At 41.4% G+C, this 14510-nt stretch overlaps 1 protein-coding gene across 3 annotated transcripts in view; it reads right to left on the reverse strand.

The window, feature by feature from the left end:
* The window catches only part of VAV3 (vav guanine nucleotide exchange factor 3), a 145897-nt gene extending 136754 nt beyond the window's left edge, over window positions 1-9143 (reverse strand). For all 3 annotated transcript variants that reach the window (XM_014885387.2, XM_014885371.2, XM_088170092.1), the window contains exon 1: window positions 8861-9143. In XM_014885387.2, coding sequence (XP_014740873.1) covers window positions 8861-9064 — 204 coding nt within the window. In that variant the 5' untranslated portion in view covers window positions 9065-9143. The remainder of the gene's footprint in view (window positions 1-8860) is intronic.
* Window positions 9144-14510: the final 5367 nt, after the last annotated feature.

Raw genomic sequence — 14510 nt, forward strand, 5'->3', positions numbered from 1 at the left:
GTGGAGAGTAAACCATTAAGACAAAGTGAAACCTAAATATTTCCGCACACAATTTCACACCATTTAGCAAACCTGGTACTATTGTGAAATGCAAAAGTTGAGCCACAAAGTAGCATGAAGAGGTTTTCAAAATAGCTGCCTCGATATAAGTTAGGTTTTAAAAGCTTGGCAGAAATCCCTTTTCAACCAAGCACACATCAACTGACCATAAGCCCAAAGGCAGCAGCCTGCAAGGGCACTGCAGGGAGTCTCACTCTTTCTATTTTGAGAGTGAAAGATGCCGCAGGCAATAGCAATAGTTTCAACATTCTCTCTGGTGCTTCCTACACCCTAGTTATTTTCCAGAAAAAAGAAAATCAGATCTCTATCTAAATCCTACAGAGATAAGTGGGATTAATGAGTATTCACATCAAGTTACAATTCACATGGCAGCACTATGCCATCACCACACCTCCATGCAGAGATACCTAAAATCTGAGGGGACATTAATGCAGAGAAGGTGTGGTTCTCCATTTGCCTTTAACCTTTTCTGTGCTGGAATCATACATCCTTACTTATAGATCCTGAGCAATTTAGAGGGAAAAATACCATGGCCCTCATGGCCTTTTATCAGCTGATACAAGGCATCACTGCTACATGAGGCAACTGTTAATGGGAATTTGAAATCAGTCACTGGAGCACATAAGTACAACTTAAATATTAGCTTCTAACATGGAAGCAGAGCACAAGGAATTATACAAGCTATGATGATGCTGTAATTATTACAGTATCTTATTTTCGAGTGTGTGCAAGCAAAATAACATGTTCATTTCTTAATGCATCAAATTTCCCGCATAAGAGTGAAGTCAGACTGCTTTGACAACTAACATTTTTAAGGGCCAAGTTCTAATCATTCTATTTTAGTTGACTCTCGGGCTTCTTTCCATGTAGAAACAGTGTGAGTGAAGGAACGAGCAATGGTACAAAATACCCTAAGTATAGCTTATATAGGGCATACCATTATACAACTCAGAAACAAAGGTAAATTTGATGGTACCAAGGATTAAAGGGCATATCTAAGGATTTTGGAAATACAAATCATCTTGTTCTGCTAAGCTTTACCAGTTAAAAATATGCTTTTAAAAATGCCATGCATTGTTGAGTGTTTTTTGTTTGGGTTGGTCAGAGTTTTTTTTCAGAAAATATTTGATTATAGCCACAATGTCTTTGTTTGGTTGGTTTTTTGTTTGGTTTTCTTTTTTTCTGCAATGCTATCATACTATAATCTCTATATGATTTAAATTAAGTTTCAGGGATAGAATGAGAAAAAAAAAAGTACTGACAGATGAACTGAATACCTACTAACCAATTATAAAATAAAATTCTGAATGAAAGTAAAGGCCAAAAATATTTTTGATTGTAATATAAAACAGCTGAACCATATCTGTAGGCCTGCAAGAGCATTTTAAACAGTGCATGAGTGGCTTTTATACAAATTGCTACAATACCTCTATAGTATGCAATTTGTGTCTAATGTTTCATGTTATGAATATACAAAGAAACAAATATCCTACTAATAGTCCTTCAGTGTTTCATGTTACCAAGACATCCACTACTGCCATTTAGTACAGGATGACAGAGAAAGGGTTATTGACCGATATTTTTCCAAAAGATATATTCTCACTTGACAGTGTGGTGAACTGAAGCCAATAGTATTCACTGAGCTTTGAGAGAACATCCTTCTCTTAAATATAAAAATTCAAAGCCTTATATACAGCTGTCAGTTCAAATTGCATTTTACACATCACAAGTCTTAGCAAACAGCTGGTATTTCACAATGCCTCAAGTCTTAAACACGACTTATCAAAGCAAAAGAGGAGAGAAAAGGTAGCTCCAGATGATGCCAAGTGCAGAGGAATAAATTAATAGCCATTTGATAAACTGCATATCAGTTCATACTTCTCTGTGAAATTGAATTTTTGAAATACTGAAATAATACAATATTAGGCAGTACTAAGCACTGCTATGAAGTATTGATGGAATGAGATGGAAGTACTGCAATGCTGTTTCACAGCAACAGAAAGGAAAAGAAAAAAATCCAAGGTTTTTCAGGGGGGATTTTGTGCAGTTTGGTCTTTAAAAAACTTGAGGTACAATTCTAATATTGGGAGAATGAGTTCAAAAACTGACACCTCTATACAAAGCAAAACATAAGGAAGATAAAACTGTCAATGATCTAATAAAACAATATATATTCCTCTGTACTCAGATACCCACACAATCACGGCACAAGCCAGGACTTCCCTGCCTGCTCCAGGCAGTGACACACTCGGGTCTGGACAGTCACTGCCCTCTCTCCTGGCATGTGGCAGCACACAGAGGGGAGCACACCCCAGCAGCTTTCCTTGGCAGCCACAGCACTTGTCCTGTCCCCCTCTGGGCCAGCTGCTGCTCAGGGAGCCAACACAGCCTCAGGAGAAGGCTCTCCTCTATTTCACCAATATCAAACCATGCTCCAGCAGCCCTTTGTGCCCCTGCCTCTCAGCAGCCTGTCAGTGCTGTTCCCAGTTATCCCAGCTACACGACACAGTGAAAGCCAGGCTCGCTGTGGCAGCTCCCTGCTGGCATGGCCAGGCTGGATGCACCACCATGAGCCCTGCAGGGTCTGCTCCTCACCCCTGGCTGCTGCCTCTCCTCTCCCTCTCCTTGCAGCCCTTTCTCTCCTTACCCTCTGTATTTCCTTCTTTACAACTATGACTTCATCAACTCTTTTGATCTTCAAAGGAGAGCAGAAAGAGATGCATATGAGAAATCCAAGACCCTCTATCTCCCCAGTGCACAAACTGTGCTGCTGTTTTCTGGTCACCCAGGCTGATGTGCAGTGCTGCAGCCTGGCAAATAACGTGCACCTCACAGGCCTAAGGCAGCACAGTACAACAGCCACTGCATGCCAGCAGTGATAAAGCCACTATTCATTATCATTAAAGAATAACACATTAAAGAGTAATACATACCCAAGATTGATTTTCTGTACTTATCTTGCAAAAAAATCTAAATTCTTAAGCGTCTTGTTTGCTGATGCCCTTTCCAATTCAGCTTCCTAACTTCTTATGAGCATTCTCTCTAGTTAATACTGCTTCCCTTAATTATAATCCTACCTTTTATATACATACCTCTCTTCTTTAACCCCTTTGATCTGTTTCTTTCCATAAGCAGTCATTCAACTTGCCACTATCACAGGTCTCCCACCTTTGTAAAACCAAGTTCAGAATAAAACTTGGCTTTTCCCATATGTCACAGCAGCATGCCATACAAAGACATTAATTTATATCATCCACTGCAGATACTACAGCCTCTGTGAGAAACCAGCACGAATATTTTCTATTAATGCATTACATAGCTGCCAATACACCGAAATTTTGTACAGAAGGGAACATTTGAGACACCTCTTGGCAAGATACATATTCTGCATTTAATAAAAATAAGCTTTACCATAGAGTACAACTACAGTTTTTCTTTCCCTCTGACAAAAAAGAATCAATGTGAATCAATTAAAATCATTACATCAGTTTTCAAAAGCTATTTTCTTCACCTTAAGGTAGGAAGAATTACCTAGAAAAATCAAGTCACTACTTTTTCATCAGTCTTTTCTTAGAACAAAACAGAGGTCATATTAAGGTTTTGCTTTGATCAAGTATTTGTTCAAAATATTTTCTCAAGTCCAACACATAAGATATGCATATGTACATATCACACATGGATAAATATACCTTTTCTGGATAATATATGTTATAGCAAATATAGTTTTCATTTAAATTGATTATGGAAATAAAGTTAAATGTGGTGAAGATGTTAAATGGACCAAAATACCAACATGCAAGCAAACTGATTGAAAACATTTGAAAAGTTAAAAGAATATTTTTTAAAAGACTGAATTATTTAAATGTATGTGAATATACAGTAAGATTCAAATAATTCAAGAATAGGGGACAGTTAAATGCATCTCTTGTTTCTACACTGACAAAAACTGAACCAGTTTCTAAACTTTTGTTCAAGCCCAGGAACTTTTACAGCTTCAGAAAACCTGTATTAATCTAATACAGTATCTTTGTGGCACTTCCTAGCACCTAAGAGAACAAGAAAACACAGCATAGACACCTGTGAGGAGCTCACAGAGGGGCTGTACACGGGGCAGGAGATCAGGGTTATCAGCTGGGGGGAATGGGGAAGCTCCAAGCCAAAGGCAGGATCAGAGGAAACAGAGAGGTTTGTCTCACTCAGCACACCCACATCCTGAGACTACCTGACACCACTGGAACCAAGAAAAATAAACTCCTGCACAAAAGCTCTGTCACCACACCAAAATATGACACGGATGACAAAGATAACTAACTTCCTTTGGACAATATGGCCACACCAAAAAAAGTAACTCTCTAAAATTAGAAAGTATTTGAACTTTTAATACTAAGTGAGGGATATTTTGTTTATTTTTATTAGAATAATAGGAAATAGTTATTTTTAATATTTAATCTATGTCAACATCCCCTTTAGGTAAACTCCCATGACAGTATTGCATTAAGTGCTGTTTTCCTGTTTAGCAATCTCTCACAAGTTAACTAAATGCCTTGCAAAAATCATTTCAAAACTAGCTTGCAAAGTATTAAAGATAAAAGATAAGCATTAAACAGATGACATCTTCTACAAATCCATGATAATCCTTTGGTTTAGGTTTTACATTTCTGGTGATAAATTACTTAAGTTCTTGTCTGATGACGATTAAATATTAGGATTAGTACTTTCTGTTATGGATCACTTCTATCGTTATTACTTTCGCCAGCCTACATTAGCCAAGAGGCAGCATCTGAGGCGAGTGAATGACTACAGTGAACAGCTCTGAAGCCCAGACTGAGCTTCACTGCTCCATCCTCTGTCTCACTGTCACCAGGGACTGAATGCTCCGCTTCAGGGGAACCCTGCAACACACCAGCACACCTCCTTATTCATTTAGCACATTGCCTCTTCTAGCTCCATTCCCTGCAGCTACAGTGTTTAAGTGTTTGGTGCCTGCAATAAAACCACTTTCACAATCCTTTAACTGTAGCCTCCCCTACAGTTAAAGGCCAAAAGGTATTACTTGATCCATCTCTTACATTTCCTTTTCTGATGGCACACACACAGGTTGAAGTAACCCAAGTTGTTAGCTCGTGGGAGTTCAAACAGCAAAGTGAGTTTGAGGCTTGACACAAGAGCTGTTAATAGAATCAACATTTTCCTGCTCAGTTCAAAGTGGAAAAAAAACCCTGGACATGCATATCCCTGAACCTGAATTTCCAACTTCATACAAAGCCCTGTAATTTTTCATAGGGGACCTCACACCAAGACACACCAGCTTCTCACACAGGAGCCCAGCAGCACTGAGCTGGCAATCCAGAATAGAAAGGCTCAACACTGCTTAGCTTTTATATATGCAAGGTTTATACTTTTAACATCTGAGGCTCACTTTCTGGAAAGTGTAACTGACTGAATCAGCTTCTGTTCTTCAAAGGACAACTTCCTCTAACCAAATATACATATTTTCATAAACATACAGTAATGCAGATGAAAACAGCCAGCATTCAAAGGTTCAAACCCCAATGTTTTACAGCCTAAAGCCACTGAGACATCTCTTTTGCACAGGCATTATCTCCAAAAAGGTAAAGGGGCAGAATCCACAGATCTCGAACACATAAACATCCACCCACGAGAACAGCTGAGACTCAAGGTGCATGGCTGGTGATGGGACAAAGGCATGTGGTTCCCCACACAGCCAGCCCATAAAACACAGCCCATGCCATTTCGTCAGGCACCTTTGTATTGCAATGCTGAGCATCAGTCTCAGTTTCTACTCCTGCCGTGGCAAAGCAACAGTGCTCCTGTTTGAATTCAGCTCCACCAAAAAGCAGCAGCTGGCACCTCAGCATCAGTCACAATCCCTCCACGCTTTTCATGTGGCTTATAAGGGGTTACCAAAGACTACCAGGGAGCATCACTGATGTGTGATCTGCATTTATTCTGAAAAAATAAATATGTAACAAAATGGAAAAGACTTGATACTTACATCAGACGACTGACACCTACTCCCAGGTCTGCCTGAGGCATAACCTCTCACCTTCCTGTTCTTTGGAGCTGCTGCATTTTTAAATAGCCCCCAAGACACGAAAACTTGGTTCATAGAGAAAGGCCTGACAAACATCAACTGCAGCAAGAGACAAGGCCAAAAATCAAACAGCCTGGCCTCAATGAGGCTCATTCACAAAGCCTTCGTCCACCCTTCTCAGTCTCTGTATTGATTAAAAACCCTGCAGTAAGAGTCCCCTGACCCATTCTAAGACTTACTGGAAGAAAACATCAGATCAGAGAGTACAGGAGCTGCAGCTCAGGTCTAGAAGATGAGGGATAAGGGCCATATGAAGTTCAAACAGCTCAACTAAGCAGCACAGGCACAGCAGCAGCTCCAGACAGACTCTGCAGTCAGTGGACAAGACAATTTCCATCCTAATGCCAACCCTGCTCTGCCTCCAATGCCTGTAACTCACTACCCCACCAGGAAAGGTGAGCTAGCTAGCGTTTCTCCAAGACCCCAAGATCCTAGGATACAGTAACTTTACGATGGAAATCTACTATGATGCAGTATTAGTTTACTGACAAAACTCAGATTAGGGCACAACTCCAAGCACATTTCACCAACTGAATCATCTTCAAACCATGGAGACTTCTCCAGGAGTTATTGCTACAAGCTCTTTACAGTCGCAGCCACAAATTACAAGCAACCAATAGAATTTCAATTTCAACAGTTTTTGAAATTTACATGTAAGTGATCATGTCCAGCAGAAAGGGAGTCTGCTTTTCAAAAAAACCACAGAATCTCACTAAGATCATCGGATCTTGAACTTGCAGAACACAAAGGTAACATTCCCAGTAAAGTCAACACTATGTAGAATTGTCCATTATAGATTTTTGATCCAGCAGCAGTTCCCTGTGTTTAAAGGGTAAAATCTGTATAGGGCAGAGTGCACCACTGGAGAGAGCAGTCTGCAGCACTGTGGAGTGCAGGCACCTCAGGAATACCATAGTTCAAATATACTTAGAGAAATAAATATTAATCTTGATTCTCAAAACTACTTTAACAAAGAAGACAGAGAACTTTAATAGATTAGACAGAAGAAGACTGTAGTTTTAATTCATCAAAAATAAAATTAAGTAATAGTGGTCCAAATAATCAACATTAACCTAGAATTCAAACTGATGCAATGAGTTAGCCATCTCAAAAATACTGTGTAATATCATGACAACACATTTCTAGTTCACTAAAAAAAAAAAAATATAAACCAAGGCTCTGGTCTAGCAAGTGCTGAAAGTCACAAGTTGTAATGGTGCAGAGGAAAAACTGAACTGAATTTCTACCACTCTGAGAAGCCCACCCTTTGTGCTCCATCCCTCAGATGAAATATTCCCTCAGCACATGTCATTCAAGCAGGCACTTGAGCTCTCAAGTAGACGGAGATAGCTTTTGTACCATTCATATCTAGTGCAAGTCTCAGAGCTTTGACTCTGAATAGATGAACTACATTTTTCCTTTTTGCACTCTGAACTTCCACAAAATGCCACCTTGGTAGCAAGACATAGCTGAAAGAAAGAATTAATAAGATATAAAATAACTGGATTTGCAAGCAAACATTGACAGAGACACAGACAAAGTAGAATAATTCACTCTACTGCTTTTTGCCAGCATGCTAAAAGTGAATGGCAATTTGTGTTACCATAAATAAAAAAGAGAACCACAACACTGAAGTGTTCCAGTGTTATCTATTTCTCAGTGTTTTAAAACCCATGGCAGGCTCAGAAGTTAGTTTCCTCCCAGACATCTGCTTAGCTGCCACCATCTCTGCCGAGGAATAGGTGTGCATGAAGCAGTGACAGGAAGTCAAGTATATATAGCCTCTTCTTGAATTATTAATATAATCTTATCTCGATATCTGAAACCAACTTTGAGTCACCGTAACAAAACATCAGTCCAAACTAAAAATTGCATTTAAAACAGGACTAAATTAGGAATTAAACTTAGGCATTAAATAATGATTCCAAATATCAACTTAAAAAGCCAAAAAATAAAAGGGCCTGAATAAAAAAAAATAGAAAAATAGTACTACACAGGCAACCAGCTATCAAGATCACGACTTCTCACGACTAATCAGTCTCTTCTCCATTCAACTCTGTCAGTCACAAAAAGCTGGTAAGTGCAGCTGACCGGCGCTATCAGGGCTTCTTCGCCCGCCGCTTCCCGCAGCCCCTGCCCTGCCTTGGCCGCTCCGGGCGGACTCAGTCCCCCGGCCCGGCCTCCGCTGCTCTCCCTCCCCACCAGCCTCCCCAGCAGCAGCCAGAAAAACCACAAGCAAGAGGTCGTTTGATTTGTAATCCGCTCCCATTAAACAGTAACGCGCACAGATGTTAAATTGCTGACCCTGGCACTACAGCGGGAACTTCTCCTTAGCACGGCCGGCCCATGACGGGCGCGGGGGACTCCCGCCTTCACGGAGGTTTCGGGAGCCGCCAGCCCGGCGCTGCAGCTGCACCCGGGACGGGACACGCCGAGCCCGGGCTGGGCGGCCGCAGCGGGCAGGGAAGGTGCTCGGTGAGCACTGCCCCGGCTCCGACCCCGCTCGGCGCCCTGCAGGCGCGGAGGCTCCGGGCTGCAGCCGGGCAGCGGCCGCGGGCACATCCCACTCCCGCAGCCGCGGGTCCCGCTCCGCGCAGCCACGAGCCGCAAGGCAAAGCACGCGGAGACCCCGAGCACAGCCCGGAGGGCACGGACACGGGCAGGGACCGCGGGCAGCGGCCTCACCTGGGACATCTGAGGGCGCAGGTTGATCTCCTTGAGGTTGATGGAGTGGCTGCGGAGGTTGTTGAGCAGCTGGCAGAGCAGGACGCCGTCGCGCAGTGTCTGCGCCAGGTCGAAGACCTGCGCCGTGTCCCAGGTCACCCGGTGGTTGGGCGGCAGCACCTTGCAGCTGATCAGCCACTGCCCGCACTGCTTCCAGGGCTCCATCGCCGCCACCGCGCCGCGATGCTGCGGACGCGGCGGCCCCGGCTGCGCCCTCCCGTCAGCGCCGCTGCCGCGGCCGGCCCGTCCCGCCCCGGGAGGCGGCTCCGGCGGCTCCCACCGCCCTGTACCGCCCCCGCCCAGCCCAGCCCAGCCCAGCCCCGCTGCAGGGCTGAGCCGCCGCCACCCCGCGCCCCGCAGCTCCCAAGGGCGGTCCGCGAAGGTGCTGGTCTCGTCTGCTCGCCCCGTGATGGATAAACACGGCACCTGCGACACGCAAGGCGCAATCTGACAGGCAGGTGCAGACAGCAGCGCAATGGCATGTTCTGCCTTACTGCCAGTCCTTTGTCCTTTCGCTACGCAAGCAGCAGAGCGCTCAGAAGAGGTTCAAGCAGAATACTCTCAGCGACTTCTAGAAACGATAGAGAACGCATCATGGCATAGCATTGTTTTCCATTTGTTCTCCGCTAAAGTACTTTGTAATTACTTCAATTTTATTTGCACTTTAAATCATGTTTAAAAATATGTAATAACTTCCAATAAGCATTCAGACAACTTAAATTTTTTTAAAATGCAAGTGATTTTAAGTTAACAAGTGTGACGAACTCCAAAACTAGACAACACAAACACCAGAGTTCACAATATCCTCTGAAATTCAAAAGCTATTATTCCTTTTTGATTTTCGAAGCAGTGCTGCTAACTTAATTTTTCAAAAAAACAAAAAAAAAACAAAAAAAACCAAAAAAAGAGTTTTTGTATCCTTTTAAAATATATTAAAACTTTTTTTACCAGAGAACCCTTTAAAAGTACTATTAACATTTTTGTGAAGGGAAAAAAGCACAACACAGTCCTGGGTGAGAAAGCCTTGCAAGAGCCAAATAGTAACATGGTTATTCAGGATAGTCTATAACTATTGCTGGTTTCCACACCTCCTCCGTTAAAACCCTGACACTTATTGCTGTCTGAGCTCAGAATAATCCCACAAATCCTTTTAATAATTTCTGAAAGAATAATACAGACATTATGGGAATTCATTTCAGAAATTGAGGCCTAGCAAATGATTTGCATGTTTCAGTAAGGTCAATATGCTAATTCACATTTTTTCTTTCTTTAAACAAGCAGTATGTCTGCTATTCCAGGCATTTGCCTGAGCAGCCACTGGCTGCAGAACATGCCAAGAACAGCTCAACATTTTGCATTGCATGCACCCAAAAAGACAAAGAAAATCATGGTCCAAAATGTAGGATCCAGCTCCATGATCTGTAAGAGATGTGCCACTGCCCAGCAAGGATGGGATGAGGCAGGTGTTACTTGTTACCTCCTCAGAAGGCACAAGTGCTGCTAAAGGTCATCTGGGAACACATTTGTTTCCCGTCTTAAAGATGCACAAAGCTGCAAACACCTGGCTTGGTTTTCATCCCTCTGCGTGTTATTGGGGCTGGCAAACCAATGAGGCTCCTGGGTCTGACCAATGCAGGAACTCACAAAGCTTCCCTGATATGTCAAAAACATTTTAATACAATGCAAACTCCGGTTAGCAGCAAGCAAGTTTTGCATGAATTAAAAGAGAGATCCTCATTCCGAAGGACTGGTGACATTGTAGCTGAGCTTTAACTCTTTAAAATAATATTTCATGGGAGAGTGACATTAGGTTGAGTTGCCTCAGTAGTGCTTCCTTCCCAGCAGGTCCCTCCTGCTCTATGGCTACCTGGGCAGTCACAGCCATGCAGGTCCCATTTCTCAGGAAATACGAATTCTCTGTTTAACAACCTCAGTGCAAACACTGGCTCACCAGTATCAGGCACCTCTGCCTCCTCAGGCCAACATTTGGTTGTTTTATACCTGAGCAGCTGGAGGAGAGGGCAGGTTGCAACACAAACATGCTATCAAAGTATCAGACTGCTTGCAACCAAACAGAATTAGAGAGAATTTCATTCCTAATTTAAATCAAAAGAGACTGAAACTAACAATTTGCACTGTGATCATTTGGATATCATCAACCATCAAAATGAACATAGAGCAGTTTGATCAAGACTACAATAAACACTTTCTCATAGAAATACATTTTTATCTGTGACATGTATGGAGTGATAAGTGAGTAAGAATTCAGTTGTGCCCACAGGCTATCCACTCTCAGGCTGACAACAACCATAACACTGAAGCAAAAGCTGAAAGTGGAAAAGCAAAATAGATAAAGGAAACAGAAAACCATCTTCACTACATTATCCACATTCCCACTTCATCTGCCTCCAGCCAGGATTGGTGGTACAGCACACAAAGCAACAGTTGGGATGCCTTTGCAGAGATACAGAAAAACAAGCGCTGTTCTGATTCATAAATAACAAGAAAAACACTTCAGGCTAGTTGCTCAAATCAATCTAATCTTTTTTTTACATGGTTAATAGGAGCAATCCAACACTCCGTAATCCAAAATTTACATCCAAACAATACATATGCTTTAAAGGTGATAATTGAAGTTCTAAATATCTGAAAAACATACACTGCAGTTTTAAATTGTTTCTAAGTCATAGGATCTTACAGTGGAATATCAGAACCAAATTTCACTGAAAACATACTGGTTTCTCTGCTATATCTCATATAGCAGATTCTTCCAAATGGCGAAGAATCCACATAACCATTCCAGAAAAATAGTTCTCTGAAAGAACTACACACTTGAGAAAAGAGAAGGAGCAAATGGATTCAAAGCCAAAATTCATGGTCAGCACAGTCTTGCTGCAGCAAAAGGCAGAAATATTTGCACATTCATTTTCCTACTCTCATAGTACTCTTTACCAGCCTTCTTCAGCCTCCTACAGCGACCTTAGTCATTTCTTGGAAGAGGTTCAACTTTTCTTTCAATCCTAAAATTTGCTGCTGTTCAAAAGCTACTTTTACATGGGCTTTTTTTCCCTGCTATTAATAGAGAAGAAAAAAAGGAAAAAAAAAAAGAAAAGTCTATACCTCAAATATGAAGTGCATTAAATAACCAGTTGCTGAAGATATACTGGAAGTTTGTCCTATTTCTATTCTGTTCTTCTCCCCATACCACACAGATGTATCAGGATTGAAAGAGGGGCCAATTTACAGTCGCCTCAGTCCACCCTCCACAATTTCATCAGGACTGATGTGGCAGACAGATCTCAGCTTAGATTTTCACAATGTTCAATCTAGATCACTTATTTTTTTAAACACATCAATAAGCATTTGCTGATGCAGTTTTTCCTTTAGATTTTCTATTAAGAAAACCTTTCAGACATATATTCCCCTTTCAAAATACTGTAAAGCAGTGACATAAAAATAAACAAAAAAGAAACATATTAAAAGAACAGCAAGTATGAAGGAGAATCATTTCCAAAAGGGACCCAAAACTCCATGGTTTTGCATGGTTTTTCTCTTCTTCCAGGAGACAACTGTCTCCTTACTGGTAACATAATAATATTTTTTTCTTTACTTATATCCTGTACTGCATCCTATGAAGGTGGCTGTTCTCCAATTCTTTCCCTGTTGCTTTACTTAAAACAAACAAAACTAACCCGCCTCAATTTGTTCAATAAGGGCATATTTGCAAACTTCCTGAAATAATTACTTCCTGGTGTCACCACAGTTGCATTTCAACTACTTGTGTTTCTCAGCTAGGGGATAATTAATGAAATACAAAAAATAATAAATCAATACACACATCCCCTCTCCCTCAGTTACTCTTACAGATAAAATAGCTGCCATGAGCCCTAGGCACCAACCCACTTAGTGCAAGGTAACAAACAAGGATAACAAAAGGTGGATTCATCAATTCTGGTCCTTAAAGTTTTCCTGACTTCTGATGATTGCTCTTGAGTGCATTTTTAAATGCTACAGGGAGAAAGAGGTTCAAGCACAAGCAAAGAACTGCCCTCATTTCTGGGTACCAAAGGTCCACTAGAGTCTTGGCTGAGCCAGCCATGCTCAGGACTCATGTCCCAGCTAGACCCACTCAATTCCTGCAGTAAAAGAACTGAGTTCCACATTATCTGCAAGTGCAAACATGTAGTCTTCTGTCTTGGTCATTTGTATCTTTCTCACATTTAGGCACACATTGAACTACCACTGCTCCTGGCCAGAAGCCTCCCTTGAGCCTCTTTCCTTTTGGCTGGGTGGGAATAACAGGCAGGTGGCCGTGGTCCAGGGTTTCATAAGGAGCCTACTTATCTTGCAGTGGAAGTAAGTGAGGGTAAGATGGCTGACCAGAATTCTTCAGTAATTTCTGGCTGCTGCACATGAGTATCAGCATAGACCAAGATCTCCCAGATGCATCTGGTTGCATACTAAAACTAGAGGCTCCAGTTTCAGAATTACTTTGGGAGCTTTGCACCACAAAGTGAGAAAGCAGCACTACTTGATTCTTATTAATCATTTGTTTGTGTTATTATCTTACACTGCAATACCATCTGAATTTCAGCAAAACTTTGTTTTACTTGAAATAACTGTTTGAAGTAAGCATGAAAGAAGTTATAAACAAAAATTGACCTGAAATCTAAATGAAGCATTGAAAACAAAAGAAAAATTAGACAAAGGAAATAATAAAGTAGGGGGATTTATGGAGCTCAGTATTGAATTTAGTTTTCATTAAAAACCTGGAAAATGCAGAGAAATAATTTGATATATCAGTGTATAGGTAGTTATAAACTGAAAGACATTCTAAATGCTAATATACCAAATGAAAACCAAGATACTGTTTTCAGCAAAAAATGGCCTGAATACATAAAATGCATCAAAGCATTTGAGAAATGAGTGATTCTGCAAGGGAAGTTCCACCCGGACCAGTCAATGTGAAAACAGGCAATCTTTTTGACTGCTTTAATATCTTATCTCTAACAGCTGACTCCCAAATAGTCATGTTAGGAGTTGAAGGCATTGGCTCACCTCTCCTGACAAAAACCTCCTTTTTATTGAAGTTAACAGCAATTTGTCCCATTTTGATGTCCAGAATCCTACGGTGAATTACTAAAATAGGACATTTGATTTTCAGAAGGCCAAGTTTCACCTTGCTAAAAACCATTGATACAGAAAGGGAAAGCTGTTGATGTGCCACCTGTTTGTGCTGAAAAATAAGGAAGCCAGACTCAGGCAGCCACTCACCTCCTGCCAGTAGGAAGCCATCGCATTTATAAGGACAACACTCATGGGCAGGCAAAAGAAAGGAAATTGTCCTGTACTACTTGTTCTATTTTAACCAAGATATCAAAAAGACTTCATAAGAATCCAAGCAGCTTGATATAGTAAATACACTAGTAACCTTCCTCCTGTTTTTTACCCCTTTTCCCACAGTTCATCTCCATTTCTCATCTTTCACAGGTTGTTTTCAACAACCTGATGAGCATTTCAAGGCAAATCCAAATCAGATTACAGGGTAGAAAAAAACTCCCCTCTTCCCTCAAGACAGAAGGAAGAGAGATGCTGACAAAAATAATTCTGT

Source organism: Sturnus vulgaris, chromosome 9, assembly GCF_052056855.1.
Source record: "Sturnus vulgaris isolate bStuVul1 chromosome 9, bStuVul1.hap1, whole genome shotgun sequence".
NCBI lineage: Eukaryota > Metazoa > Chordata > Aves > Passeriformes > Sturnidae > Sturnus > Sturnus vulgaris.